The 15802-nt window shown below is 41.8% G+C and overlaps 1 protein-coding gene across 1 annotated transcript in view; it reads right to left on the minus strand.

The window, feature by feature from the left end:
• Window positions 1-15413, minus strand: part of gas8 (growth arrest-specific 8) — a 39894-nt gene extending 24481 nt beyond the window's left edge. The window contains exons 1-5 of the mRNA XM_072596065.1: window positions 15294-15413; window positions 14229-14321; window positions 12050-12247; window positions 6190-6396; window positions 5148-5202 (exon numbers count right to left, since the gene is read on the minus strand). Coding sequence (XP_072452166.1) covers window positions 5148-5202; window positions 6190-6396; window positions 12050-12247; window positions 14229-14321; window positions 15294-15296 — 556 coding nt within the window. The 5' untranslated portion in view covers window positions 15297-15413. The remainder of the gene's footprint in view (window positions 1-5147; window positions 5203-6189; window positions 6397-12049; window positions 12248-14228; window positions 14322-15293) is intronic.
• Window positions 15414-15802: the final 389 nt, after the last annotated feature.

Raw genomic sequence — 15802 nt, forward strand, 5'->3', positions numbered from 1 at the left:
ACCACGTTAGCCAACCCCCAGTCTTCCGGCACCTCACCTGTGACTATCAATGATACAAATATCTCAGCAAGAGGCCCAGTAATCACTTCCGTAACTTCCCACAGAGTTCTAGGGTACACCTGATCAGGTCCTGGGGATTTATCCACTTTTATGCATTCCAAAACATGAAGCACTTCCTCCTCTGTAATCTGGACACTTTGCAAGGTGTCACCATCTATTTCTCTACAGTCTATATCTTCCATATCCTTTTCCACAGTAAATACTGATGTAAAATACTCGTTTAGTATCTCCCCCATGTCCTGCGGCTCCACACTAAGGTTGCCTTGCTGATCACTGAGGGGCCCTATTCTCTTCCTTGTTACCCTTTTGTCCTTAATATATTTGTAAAAACCCTTCGGATTCTCCTTAACTCTATTTGCCAAAGCTATCCCATGACCCCTTTTTGCCCTCCTGATTTCCCTCTTAAGTGTACTCCTACTGCCTTTACACTATTTTAAGGATTCACTCAATCTATCCTGTCTATACTTTACATATGCTTTCTTCTTTTTCTTAACCAAACCCTCAATTTCTTTAGTCATCTAGCATTCCCTACACCTACCAGTCTTTCCGTTCACCCTAACAGGAATGAATATACTTTCTCTGGATTCTTGTTGTCTCATTTCTGAAGGCTTCTCATTTTTCAGCCTTCCCCTCATCTGTGAACATCTGCCCCCAATCAGCTTTCGAAAGTTCTTGCCTAATACTGTCAAAGTTGGCCTTTCTCCAATTTAGAACTTCAACTTTTAGATCTGGTCTATCCTTTTCCATCACTATTTTAAATCAAATAGAATTATTGTCACTGGCCCCAAAGCGCTCCCCCCACTAACACCTCAGTCACTTGCCCTGCCTTATTTCCCAAGAGTAGGTCAAGTTTTGCACCTTCTCTAGTAGGTACATCCACATACTGAATCAGAAAATGTTCTTGTACACACTTAACAAATGTGAAAACGTTGACATTCCAATTTTCCATTTCTTCATTGGAGAAAGTGCCTCCACAATCTCAGACATATTTCCATGATATCAAGCTTGGAATTTGGGGACAGGAACAAATGCCTAACATGTTAGTAGAATGAATACCTGTCCTACGAAGTTTCCAACAGCAGTGCGTCGAAATGACATATCAAAACTAATTAGAAAATGTTACAAAGAACAAACAAATTTAACATCAATTTTCATATTCTTATTCTTTCTATGGATTTTATTGAAAAAGTGAGAACAAACAGTTGTGTTAGGGGGACTCTCTAGTCCAAGGCACAGACTTTTCTGTGGTCAGCAGTGAAAAACCTGAATGGTGTGTTACCTCCCTGGTGCCAGAATCAAGGATATCTCAGAGAGGGTACAGAATGTTCTCAAGGGGAACCAATGACATAGGAAGGGAAAAGGATTGAAGGGAGAATATACAGAGTTAGAGCAGATGAATGCAAGGCTGAGCATCTGCTGTATGGAGAATGATTCACATTTTTGGATCATTGAAACCTCTTCTGGGGTAGAAGTGACCTGTACAAGAAGGACGGATTGTACCTGAATTGGAAGGGGACTAATATACTGGCAGAGAGATTTGCTAGAGCTGCTCAGGAGGATTTAAACTAGTAAGGTGGGGGGGTTCCCAGGGAGATAGTGAGGAAAGAGATCAACCTTGAGACTGATACAGTTGAGAAAAGAAGCAAGTCAAACAGTCATGGCGCAGAACAAGATAGTCCTGATAAATTAAACTGCATTTATTTCAATGCAAGATGTCTACCAGGAAAGGCAGATGAACTCAGGGAATGGTTTGGAACATGGGACTGGGATATCATAGCAATTACAGAAACATGGCTCAGGGATGGACAGGACCGGCAGCTTAATATTCCAGGATACAAATGCTACAGGAAAGATAGAAAGGGAGAGAAGAAAGATGGGGGAGTAGCATTTTTGATAGGGATAGCATTACTGCCGTACTGAGGGAGATATTCCCGGAAATACATTCAGGGAACTTATTTGGGTTGAATTGAGAAACAAGAAAGGGATGATCACCTTATTGGGATTGTATTATAGACCCCTTAATAGTCAGAGGGAAATTGAGAAACAAATTTGTAGTAAGGAGATCTCAGTTATCTGTAAGAATAATAGGATGGTTATGGTAGGGGATTTTAACTTTCCAAACATAGACTGGGACTACTATAGTGTTATGGGTTTAGATGGAGAGAAATTTATTAAGTGTGTACAAGAAAATTTTCTGATTCAGTATGTGGATGTACTTACTACAGAAGATGCAAACTTTGACTTAGTAATGAGAAATAAGGCAGGGCAGCTGACTGAGGTGTCAGTGGGGGAGCACTTTGGGGCCAGTGACCATAATTCTATTAGTTTTAAAATAGTGATGAAAAAGGACAGACCAAATCTAAAAGTTGAAGTTCTAAATTGGAGGAAGGTTATTTGACAGTATTAGGCAACAACTTTCAAAAGCTGATTGGGGCAGATGTTCGCAGGTAAAGGCACAGCTGGAACATGGGAAGCCTTCAGAAATGAGGTAGTAAGAGTTCAAAGACATTATATTCCAGTTAGGGTGAAAGGAAAAGCTGGTAGATGTAGGGAATGCTGGATGATGAAAGAAATTGAGTGTTTGGTTAAGGAAAAGAAGGAAGCATACGTCAGGTATACACAAAAGAGATTGAATGCATCCTCAAAATAGTGTAAAGGCAGTAGGAGTATACTTAAGAGGGAAATCAGGAGGGCAAAAAGGGGACATGAGATAGCTTTGGCAAATAGAGTTAAGGAGAATCCGAAGGGTTTTTACAAATACATTAAGGACAAGAGAGAGATAATGGCCCCTCAAAGATCAGCAAAGCGGCCTTTGTGGGGAGCCACAGGAGATGGGGGAGATACTAACCGAGAATTTTGCACAAGTGTTTACTGTGAAAAAGGACATGGAAGATATAGAATGAAGGGAAATAGATGGTGACATCTTGAAAAATGTCCAAATTACAGAGGAGGAAGTGCTGGATGTCTTGAAATGCATAAACATGGATAAATCCCCAGGACCTGATCTGGTGTACCCTAGAACTATGTGGGAGGCTACGGAAGTGATTGCTTGGCCCCTTGTGGAGATATTTGTATCAACGATAGTCACACGTGAGATGCCGGAAGACTGGAGGTTGGCTAACGTAGTGCCACTGTTTAAGAAGGGTGGTAAGGACAAGCCAGCGAACCATAGACCGGCGAGCCTGACGTTGCTGGTGGGCAAGTTGTTGGAGGGAATCCTGAGGGACAGAATATATGTATATTTGAAAAGGCAAGGACTGATTAGAGATAGTCAACATGGCTTTATGCGTGGGAAATCATGTCTCACAAACTTGATTGAGTTTTTTGAAGAAGTAACAAAGAAGATTGATGAGGGTAGAGTGGTGACGAGATCTATATGGACTTCGGTAAGGTGCTCGACAAGGTTCCCCAAGGGAAACTGGTTAGCAAGTTTAGATCTCATGGAAAACAGGGAGAACTAGCTATTTGGATACAGAATTGGTTCAAAGGTAGAAGACAGAGGATGGTGGTGGAGGGTTGTTTTTCAGACTGGAGGCCTGTGACCAGTGGAGTGCCACAAGGATCAGTGCTGGGTCTACAACTTTTCGTCATTTATATAAACAATTTGGATGTGAACATAAGAGGTATAGTTAGTAAGATTGCAGATGACACCAAAATTGGAGATGTAGTGGATAGCGAAGAAGGTTACCTCAGATCATAACTGAATCTTGATCAGATGGGCCAATGTGCTGAGAAGAGGCAGATCAAGTTTAATTTAGATAAATGCAGGGTGCTGCATTTTGGGAAAGCAAATCTTAGCAAGACTTATACACTTAATGGTAAGGTCCTAGGGAGTGTTGCTGAACAATGAGACCTTGGAGTGCAGGTTCATAGCTCTTTGAAAGTGAAGTCACAGGTAGATGGGATAGTGAAGAAGGCATTGGGTATGCTTTCCTTTATTGGTCAGAGTACTGCGTACAGGAGTTGGGATATCATGTTGCGGCTGTACTGGACATTGGTTAGGTCATGATTGGAATATAGTGTGCAATTCAGGTCTCCTTCCTATCAGAGGATGTTCTGAAACTTGAAAGGGTTCAGAAAAGACTTACAAGGATGTTGCTAGGGTTGGAGGATTTGAGCTACAGGGAGAGGTTGAATAGGCTGGGGCTGTTTTCCCTGGAGTGTTGGAGGCTGAGAGGTGACCTTATAGAGGTTTACAAAATCATGAGGAGCATGGATAGGATAAATAGACAAAGTCTCTTCCTTGGTGTGGGGGAGTCCAGAACTAGAGGGCATAGGTTTAGGGTGAGAGGGGAGAAATATAAAAGAGACGTAAGCGGCAACGTTTTCACGCTGAGAGTGGTACATGTCTGGAATGAGCTGCCAGAGGAAGTGGTGGAGGATAGTACAATTGCAACAGTTAAAAGGCATCTGGATTGGTGTATGAATAGGAAGGGTTTGGAGGGATATGGGCCGTATGGGTGAGTTGGACTGAAGGGTCTGTTTCTGTGTTGTACATCTCTACAACTCTATGATAAAAGCATTAATTTAGATTTAAGGTAGTCCGTTCTCAGATGGGAATGATCCAGCAGCAATTCCACACAGTGGAGCCTGAATTCACAAATTCCCCAAAAAATACATTAAAGTTTACACTCTAGGCTACTCTACAGCTGAACCAACAGCTGAAACTGTGCAGCATGTGCTATATTTGGTCACCCAATTAAGTTCTAAGGAAATAGGAATCTTGAGTTTATCTTCAGACATGAATATGGAAACTGAAGCAATGTTCAGCTTGACTCAGATGACACTTCAGTTGTCTAGCAATCAACATTTAGGAAGATGGCTTTGTTGACACAACTGGCAGAAGTGGAACAGACACCAACATGTACAAGGTTTCAGTTTGGATATTTTATTTCTAGGTATCCCTTCTGTGTACTCTTGCTTTTAACTATGGCAACTTTTACTAGGCTGACAAAATTCTTGGCAATTTAAAATTCAAACCCAAGTTCTTCATACAAGCTTTTGTATTCAGTGGGAATCAGAATTGAAGCTTTGATCATAACAATATGAGCTTTTAAGAGTTTCTGACTGACAAAATTCAGACTAACCTTGTGATTGTTTCTCAAAGTCATTCCACAATCTTGTAATCTCTTCATCATTTTTCTATTATTGAATATGAAAAGAAATCTTAATTAAAAGCTCACAGGAGTTTCATAACATACTGCTGCTGATGCCTTTTCTATGTGTTCAAGTGAAGAATTTACATATATTAATGATCTTCTTATGGGAGTTTTCCAGCATTTTATCCTTTTAACTTGAATTTTCAGAATTTTTAATTTCCCATTTTGTTTTTGAATTAGAACAATTTGCTCTTGCCAAACTGCTTTATTTTTGCGAAGCTTTTCATATAATTCCTTCACTTGATCTACCCATGTCCGTTAACTAGTAGTACAACATTCTGGAGTGTTATTAAAATAAAATAATAATACTTACCAGCCACTGTAGTTTGTTGATGAAATGGTACTGAGCACAAAAATAATTAAAATAAAGAAGAAATGTGTTCCATCTCACTCAATTTAAAGAGAGTAACACTAGTGCTTTGGAAAGGCGATCATTGCTACATTGTGGATACTTGCCCAAATCTCCAAATAGTTTTCTTTGGTTGATTCAGAACTAATAGCTCTGACTCTTAACTATAAACAGAAATTCATTATGTGAATCTTGAAATCTACCATGGCATTTTATTCTGCTACACCTCAGTCCATAGTCCATAGTCCTATCAACTTCTTAATGCATCAAGTATTTCCTAAACTTCATTTTCTTTTGATATCATTAGATTTAAGCTGGTACCAAGTTTGTTTTAAATATTCAGCTTAACAAAGGAAGTTTCAAAATTTAATTTCTCAATACTTGCAAAATTTTAAACTAGACCCTTTGACAATACTTTGTCTTCAAAGTCATTCAAAAATAATCAAACCAACAATGACCCCAATATTGTCCCCTAAGGAACCCCAAAATCAGATAAATTCCACTCTGTTGCCTCCCAACATGAGTCCAGCATAAGATTCTACCATTTAGCCATTGGCACAATTTTTTTTTCACATTCTTGAGGATAATTATGGACAAATAACATAGTTAATTGAAGCATACCAGTTTAAATGTTTTCACCATGTTTTGATTGGAGAGCTCTTGTTCCTTCAGCTGCACCTTTAAGTTTCTGATATCATTTAGTATATCATGTTCTTGGTCATGATGCTGTTTTTGCTCCAGTTTCATGGCTACTGTATTCTCTGCCTTCAACTCAGCAAGGTTGTTCTGATGTTCATATAATAAATGTTTGACTTTCTGCTTATAGACCTGTGGGATGAAGAAAATATAAACTAGGCTAAGGGAACTATAAAACAATTTACAATTTAAAATATTAGCGGAAATATTTTCTTCCTTGTGAACTGACAATACTTATCAAGAAATAATGTTTTCCTCCATCTTTGATAAATATTCTGAACTATACTGACTGTCCAACATTGTTCACGTGTTTGGAAAATGTGGAAAAAGTTAAAAATGAAATTTCTAATAAACTGCTTATTTTTTTCAAACTATTTGCTTGTAGTCTATTTAATCATCTTTTGGCGACTTTTATCAAAAACTTATAAATTATCAATGAAAATGTTATAGACAGTAAAACCCAACTACCACTATGCAACTAGTGAACATCGTATGTGGAATAACAAAGTGTGAATATTGATTTGGCAGACTTGTAAAGATTTGCAACAGCCAATGTAAGATAACTTATGCAAAATGCAGGGAGGGTGGCTAAATGGTGTTTTAGGAGAAAGTGAGGACTGCAGATGCTGGAGATCAGAGTCAAGAGTGTGGTGCTGGAAAAGCACAGCAGGTCAGGCAGCATCCGAGTAGCAGGAGAATCGATGTTTCGGGCATAGGCCCTTCATCAGGAATTAGACTTTTGGGCCGGGGGGCTAAGAGATAAATGGGAGGGGAGTGGAGTTGGGGGGAAGGTAGCTGAGAATGCAATAGGTAGATGAATGTGAGGGAGAAGGTGACAGGTCAGAGAGGAGGGTGGAGCAGATAGATGGGAACAGAGTTGGAGGCCTGGGAGTGGTGGGGGGAGAGCAGGGGAAATAAGGAAACTGTTGAAATTCACATTAATCCTGTGTGGTTGCAGGGTCCGAATTAGGAATATGAGACGTTCTTCCTTCAGGCATCGGGTGGTAAGGGTTGGGCAATGGAGGAGGCCCAGGACTTGCATGTCCTTCACTGAGTGGGAGCCGGGGTTGAAGTGTTCAGTCACAGGGCAGTGGGATTGGTTGGTGTGGGTGTCCGAGAGGTGTTCTCTAAAGCGATCCGCAAGTAGGCATCCTGTCTACTCAATGTAGAGGAGACCACATCCGGTGCAATGGATAAAGTAGATGACATTGGTGGAGGCACAGGTAAATTTCTGTCCAAAGTGGAAGGATCCTTTGGGGCCTTGGATGGAAGTGAAAGGAGTGGTGTGGCACAGGTTTTGCACTTCCTGTGGTGTCAGGGAAAGATGCCAGGAGTGGGATGTGGGCTGGTGGGAGTTGGGGGGAATCTGACAAGGGAGTCAAGGAGGGAATGGTCTCTTCAGAATGCTGATGGGGTGGGGAGGGAAAAATATATCTGGTGATGAGGTCCATTTGTAGGTGTCGGAAGTTACGGAGGATAATGCGATGTATGTGGAGGTTGGTGAAGTGGAAGCTGAGGACCTGAGGGTTCTGTCCTTGAGTTGGGGGCATGGGGTTCAAGGGTGGTGGTGTGGAAAGTGGAGGAGATACACTGGATGGCATTGTCGACCACGTGGGAAGGGAAGTTGCAATCTTGGAAGAAGGAAGCTATCTGGGATTTCTAAGGTGGAATTGGTCATCCTGGGAACAGGTGTGGCGGAGGTGGAGGAATTGGGAATAAGGGATGGCATCTTTACAGAAGGTAAGGTGGGAGGAGTTGTAGTCTAGGCAGGTGTGGGAGTCAGTGGGTTTGTAGTAGATGTCTGTGGTGAAGATGGAGATGGAAAGGTCCAGGAAGCGGAGGGAGGTGTCCAAGATGGTCCAAGTGAATTTGACATCGGGGGTGAAACGTGTTGGTGAAGTTGATGAACTGTTCAACCTCCTCATGGGAGCACGAGGTAGCGCCGATACAGCCATCGATGTAGCAGGGGAACAGGTGGGGGGTGGTGCCGGTATAAATGCAGAAGATGGACTGTTCCATGTACCCAACAAAGAGGAAGGCATAGCTGGGTCCCATGTAGGTGTCCACGGCTACGTCTTTGGTTTGGAGGAAGTGGGAGGATTGTAAGGAGAAGTTGTTGAGGGTGAGGACCAATTCAGCCAGGCGGATGAGAGTGTCAGTGGAAGGGTAGTGGTTGAAGGGTATGAGAGGAAGAAGTGGAGGGCTTGGAGGTCTTTGTCGTGACGGATGGATGTGTACACGGACTGGATGTTCATGGTGAAGATGAGGCATTGGAGGCCGGAGAAATGAACATCTTGGAGGAGGTGAAGGGCGTGGGTAATATACCAAACGTAGGTGGGGAGTTTCTGGACTAAGGGGAACAGGACGGTGTCAAGATATGTAGAGATAAGTTCAGTGGAACAGGAGCAGGCTGAGACAATGGGTCAACCAGGGAAGTCAGGCTTATGAATCTTTGGTAGAGGTAGAAATTGGCAGTGTAGGGCTCACGGACAATGAGGCTGGAGGCTGTGGATGGGAGATCCCCAGAGGTGATGAGATTGTGGATGGTCTAGGAGGTAATGGTTCCGTGATGGGAGGTAAGGTCGTGATTGAGGGGGCAGTAGGAGGAGATGTCTGCAACGGTGTTAGCAACAAAGATTGAGCTAAGAAACCAAATTCGGTTGAGTTTAATTGCAGCAACGAATGTCAGATTTTGATATGAGCTGTTTACAGCCCTCCCGGTAACACCAATTCATGAGTAGTTTGGGCAGGACTGCTACACCTGTCAGGTGTGTAGAAATGCTAATAATGGTAGCAAATAATAGCTTAATTAACTTTAAATTTGAAAAGTGAAACCAAATGGACAATTATTTATTGTAATTCTGAAAAGAGGTACAAAGAAAGTAAGAGGTTCAAAATGTAAATCTGAAAAAGACACTTGCAAAGGATATGAAACTATAAAACTCCATCAAGAGGAAAAAATGGGGCTATGAACATATGAAAGCAGATGTTATAAAGTGCATTTTGAGAAGATTTGTAGCTCAGGTTGAGGTTCTGGATGTAAGTTTGCTTGCTGAGCTGGAAGGTTTGTTTTCAGACATTTCGTCACCATACTAGGTAACATCATCAGTGAGCGTCCGGTGAAGTACTGGTGGTATGTGTTTAGGTTTCCTTGGGTCGGTGACACCATTTCTTGTGATGATGCCATGATGCCAAGAGGTCTGAGACATCAGTTCCGAGATGTCTTTGTTGTAGCGGAGAGTAGCTGGGTTTCTTGATGCGTTTTGTCTGCTTGTTTGCGTTTGTTGTTGAGAAATCGGTGTACTGTGTTCATTGGGTACCCGTTCTTTTTGAATACACTGTATAGGTGATTTTCCTCTGTTCTTTGCAGTTTCTCTGTGCTGCAGTGTGTGGTGGCTCGTTGAAATAACATTCTAATGCAGTTTCATTTGTGGATGTGATAAAGTACATACTTGAGACAGCCCAGTAAATTCCTTATGAACTCAACCTGTTAGCCTCTCTTGGTTCGTCCCGGAGATTGTACCCTTAGTAGACTGGAATAAAAATAAAACTCTCACAGACAGTTTAGTTTAATTTTAATCGTTTCCTTCATTTCCTAATAGCATCACTGTTACAATATATAACTGATACCTATAAGCCAGGTTAAATGGATTCTATTAACCTAGGAGAATAGAACGTCAGGCTCTTCCAGAGCCCTAGCAGGCTACTGTGTTGTACTATCTCAAACAGACTACCATTATACACAAGTTTACGAAGGCTGTCCTGTCACAAAAACAAGTTAACAAAAGCACTGCATGTTCTGAACTAGACACATAATAGTGAAGGACAATAATTCGAGAGAAGTTATTTGATACCGAGTTTCGTTTTGAGGTCATAATCACCCAGTGTCCTGTACATACAGATTCACTGATGTTAAGGCAAACACCTTACCCTCCCTGCCTGTCTAGTTTTTAGTGTGCAGCAAATATGTTCTATAATTCAACATTACATTTTAGTTAAATGTTTAAAGACAAGTTTTAAGGCTATAAACTTTCTCAGGTATTGGGATGATTGCTTGGTTGAATAGCTTGGGTGAACTACGAAGAGCAGAGGAAAATCACCTAAACAGTGTATTCAAAAAGAACAGTACCCAATGAATACAGTCCACCGATTTCTGAGCAATAAACGCAAACACGCAGACAAAACACGTCCAGAAATCCTAGCCACTCTCCCCTAAATCTAAGACATCTCGGAAATGATTGCCAGGCTACGCAGACCTCTTGGCATCATGGTAGCCCACAAGCCCACCAACACACTGAAATAGTAACTGATGAACTTGAAAGACTCTATATAGACGACAAGCAAAACTAATGTTATTTACAAAATACCTTGCAAGAACTGTAACAAATACTACATTGGACAGACAGGCAGAAAACTAGCCGCCAAGATCCATGACCACCAACTAGCCACAAAAAGACATGACCCACTCTCACTAGTATCTTTACATTCGGATAAGGAAGAACACCACTTTGGCTGAAACAACACATCCATCCTAGGACAAGCCAAACAGAGACACACACGAGAATTCCTAGAAGCATGGCATTCCAATCGGAACTCTATCAACAAACACATTGACTTTGATCCCATTTACCACACCCTGAGAAAAACAACAGGAAATGACATCACCACAGGAAATGGCGTCACTAACCCAAGGAAACCTAAACACATAAATAAAAAGAACGCCATAGCACTTGTGCTTCACCTGAGACTCACTGATGATGTTACCTAGCATGGTGATGAAATGTCTGAAAACAACCCTTCCAGATCAGCGAGCAAACTTACATCCAGATGTTAGAGATGAAGAAGAGAAGATGGACTTGTTTAATAGGTACAATACTTTGTGAAAATGATACAGTGGAAGAAGAGGACAAAATAATAACATTGTAAGGGTATCTAAAAATTAAGTAAAAGGGAGGAACTTCATGAATTGAACAAAAGTAAACAAAATAGTAAAGGGGAAATGAGACTAAAAATAAAGTAAATCTACACTTCAGAATATAAAAAAGAAGTAGTGAGGAACTTGCGCATGTATTCGCCATCATTTTGCAATAATACTTAGATTCAGAAAATATGCTTTTGAAATGGAAACTTAGAAATGCCACTTTCTTACTCATGAAGAGTTGGAAGGAAAATTGACATTCTCAAGATCTAAGATTGAAGTTGAACAAGGAGATTACAACGATTGTTTGTCCACTTCAAATGGAGCATTGTGTCAAATTCTGGTTTTCACATTTTAGGAAGGATGTGAAGGCTTTAGACTGGGGGCAGAAAGGATTGACATGAATGATTTCAGGAAAGTCATATTTCAGTTACTTCGCTTGGAGATGCAGGAACTGGTCATTTTAAAGACAGAGAGATTTGTAGCGGCATTTAAAATTGTGAGTGCTTTAAACAGAGCAGATACAGAGAAACTGTTCCATTGGAAAATAACCAGATTAAGCCCACATGAAGTGATTGGCAAAAGAAATGCACAACTCAAGAGTTTGGGACCTCTCAAAATATTGCAGGCCTCAAGGGAAAAGCAGGAAATAGGAAAAAGCTATTATTGCAGAAAAACATATTGGACATGGAACAAAGGCAGGTAAATGCTGTACATCTCTATGACTCTAAATTAAAAGTGAGAGAAATAGCTTTAAAATTAAATGGACCCAACATATAGATTAATGATGATGTAAATGAGCACTGAAATAGTTTTGGGAGATCGAGCAGTCTACCAGGAATTATATTATTGAATTACACTCCTTACCTTAATTTCAACTTGGTGTCTTTCCTCTGCATCTTCCATTTCTCGATCTTTATTTCTTAATTCTGATTTCTTCTCCTCCAGTTGCCGTTTTGTGATCTCCCAAAAAGTGTGGATTTTGTCACGTTCAAGCTGAAAATAATTCCGTTCTTCTCGTTCTCTGTCAAGTTCTTCACGCAGCCGAACAATGTGCTCCTCCAACTGTGTATGGTCAATAAAGAATAATTTTCACAAGGTTTGTGAAGGTTTGTAGCTCAGGTTGAGGTTTAGGGTGTAGGTTTGCTTGCTGAGCTGTAGGTTTGATATTCAGACGTTTCATTACCTGGCTAGGTAACATCATCAGTAGCGACCTCCAAGTGAAGCGAAGCTGTTGTCTCCTGCTTTCTATTTATATCTTTCTCCTGGATGGGGTTCCTGGGGTTTGTGGTGATGTCATTTCCTGTTTATTTTCTGAGGGGTTGATAGATGGCATCTAGATCTATGTGCTTGTTTATGGCATTGTGGTTGGAGAGCCAAGTCTCTAGGAATTCTCTGGCATGTCTTTGCTTAGCCTGTCCCAGGATAGATGTGTTGTCCCAGTCGAAATGGTGGGTTTTTTTTCATCCGTGTGTAGGGCTATGAGGGAGAGGGGGTCGTATCTTTTTGTGGCTAGCTGGTGTTCATGTATCCTGGTGGCTAACTTTCTTCCTGTTTGTCCTACATGGTGTTTGTGGCAGTACTTGCATGGAATTTTATAGATGACGTTGGTTTTGTCCATGGGTCTTTTAAGTTTGTTAGTTTTTGTTTGAGAGTGTTGGTGGGTTTGTGTGCTACTAGGATTCCGAGGGGTCTCAATAGTCTGGCTGTCATTTCTGAAACTTCTTTGATATATGGTAAGGTGGTTAGGGTTTCTGGCTGTGTTTTGTCTGCTTGTCGTGGTTTGTTCTTGAACCCCAGGAACCCCATCCAGGAGAAAGATATAAATAGAAAGCAGGAGACAACAGCTTCGCTTCACTTGGAGGTCGCCACTGATGATGTTACCTAGCCAGGTAATGAAACGTCTGGATATCAAACCTACAGCTCAGTGAGCAAACCTACACCCTAAAGAATAATTTTTCAGCTGAAACCCCAAAACACCAAACTCTACAGATATAGAATCATATCACACAGGTTACTTAGCATGTCCTAAAATAGCAATCTAATTATTGCTGTTTTCTGTTGTGCTTCCAATTTATTTTTCCGTTTCAGTATTTATCCAATTTTTAATTTTTAATTTGCTTCCACCAATATTTCAGGCAGGGTGAATCAGATCATAACAACTCATTGTAAAAAAAAAATTCTCATCTCCTCTCTGGTTCTTTGGTCAGTCGCATCCTTGGATTATATAGTCATATAGTCATAGAGTCACACAACGCAGAAACAGTCTCTTCGATCCAACCAGTATATGCAGATCATAGTCTGAAACTAAATTAGTCTCATGTGCCTGCACTTGACTCATATCCATCCAAACATTTCTTACTTATATACTTATCAAAATGTCTTTTAAATATTGTAACTGTACCCGCATCCACCACTTCCTCTGGAAGTTCATTCCACACAAACTATTCTCTGTGTAAAAGAATTACCCCTCATGTCTTTTTAAAATCTTTCTCCTCTCACCTTAAAAAAATATACTGCCTGTCTTGAAATCTCCAATCCTAGGGAAAAGGAACCTGCTGTTCACCTTATCTGTACCGCTCATTATTTAAAAATCTCTATAAGATTCTCAATCTCACAACCTCTTCTACTCCAGTGAAAAAAGTCCCAGCCCACCCAGCCTCTCCTTATAACTCAAACCCTCCATTCCCAGCAACATCCTGGTAAATCTGTTTTTGAACACTCTCCAGCTTAATAATATCTGTCCTATAACAGGGAGACCAGAACTAGATACTTCAGAAGAGGCCTCACCTACCTTTTACACAACCTCAATATAACACCTATACTTAAAGGTCTGAGCAATGATGACAAACATGCTAAATGCCTTCTTAACCACCCTATTTAAATGTAATGCAAACTTCAAAGAATTATGTACCTGAACCCCTAGGTTTCTCTGTTCTACAACAATGCCCAAGGCTCGGACAACCAACTCCCGGAAAATACTGATCAATCTGCCACAGATATTGTTCGTACATAATTTTCACTTTCACAAAATAGATGCATTTACCTGCTCCTTGGACATTTCCTCTGTAGAAAGGCCATCGATCACCGTTGGTGTTTTTGCTTTCTTGCCTCCTTTTCCTTTCTTCTTTTTGGGTGGCTGTTTAATGGAAAACCATATGACATTCCTTTTGCAAAACACAACTAAACATAATGAAATCTCTTAGTAAGATTAGTAATGCTTACATTAAGACCAAGAATACTCAGTTTCCTGAGATCGCAATGTTACAGTTTAGAATGAGCAGTTTTGCTTCTTTTCATACTTTTAACAAAAGATTGATTCATCTAACATTGCCATTGATAATTTTGCAAAATAGTAATGGGCATACACTTTTGATTAAATAGAAACAATTCTTCCTGAACAAGGGCCTCTTATTAAGAACCTGTCGAGAAATCCTCGAATGCAGCAATAGAAAAGATCATCATCAAACCCATTCTGAGGTTTAAATGTCAAGCTGACACTTTGAAGGCTATTGTGAAAGGTTAAGTGTGTCATATATTAGAATATCGTGTAAATGACTGAGTGTGTAGTTCAGGGCAGGTGGGTCAGGACGAGTGGTGGTGTGGTGGGCTTATATTGGGGGGGGTGGGGGGGGAAGGTTGTGTGGTGGGGGTTGGTCCAGCAGTTCTTGTTGGACACAGAGGTGTTGGGTTTGGGTGAGTGCTGGCTGCAGTGGGGTGGTGGAGGTGATAAATGATGAAGTGGGGAGAAAGGGTAGTAGGATGTAGGTGGAGGAGATGTGGGGGACGGGACAGGAGGATAAGGGGAGTTGGTGGGTGGGGAGGGAGGGAGGGGAAATTGGGAGGGAAAGGCAGGAGATGAGAGGGAATTAGGAGGGGAAGGGGTAGTTGGGAGGGAAAGGGCAGATGAGGGGGAGTTGGGAGGGAAAGGGGGAATTGGAAGGGAAAGGGGTAGTTGAGGGAGAATTGGGAAGGGAAGGAAAGGGGCAGAAGAGGGGCAATTGGGAAGGGAAGGGGGGAGGGGTATTGTAGGAGGAGGGAAAGATGTGAATCTGTCCGTCCAGACTTTAAGGTTCTTGTTTGAGCTTTCCGGCTTCACATCAACACTCACCATCTTGACGATATTGCTGCTCCAAACAGTTATTCCTGTCCTGTCTATTTACCGCCAGCACCATGGAAACCGCCGTCAGGGACACGGCGAGCAAATGCCGCGAGACTCTGTGTGCGCGGGGAGGGGCTAAAAGGGAGGGGCGAGGAGGGGGGGCGGGGAAGAAAAGAAACTCGGGGGCGGGGCTGAGACACATGTGGAGGCGGGGCTGGACCCGTGTGGAGGCGGGGCTGGACCGGTGGGGGGCAGGGCCAGTCCGTGTGGAGGCGGGCTTGGACCGGTGAGGGGGGACAGAAGGGGAGGTAGGGCTGGACCCATGTGGAGGCGGGACTGGACCCTTGTGGAGGCGGGGCTGGACCCTTGTGGAGGCGGGGCTGGACCGGTGGGGGGGCGGGGATGAAATCTATTGGTAAAGGCCACTCCAAACTCTGCATCTGATTTTAGCATAAAACCTGAGAGTCTTTAGCATTGCAGTGAAATAATCCAGAACTTTCATCGCATTAAATGTCACT

This window comes from Chiloscyllium punctatum, chromosome 26 (genome assembly GCF_047496795.1).
Source record: "Chiloscyllium punctatum isolate Juve2018m chromosome 26, sChiPun1.3, whole genome shotgun sequence".
NCBI classification, from domain to species: domain Eukaryota; kingdom Metazoa; phylum Chordata; class Chondrichthyes; order Orectolobiformes; family Hemiscylliidae; genus Chiloscyllium; species Chiloscyllium punctatum.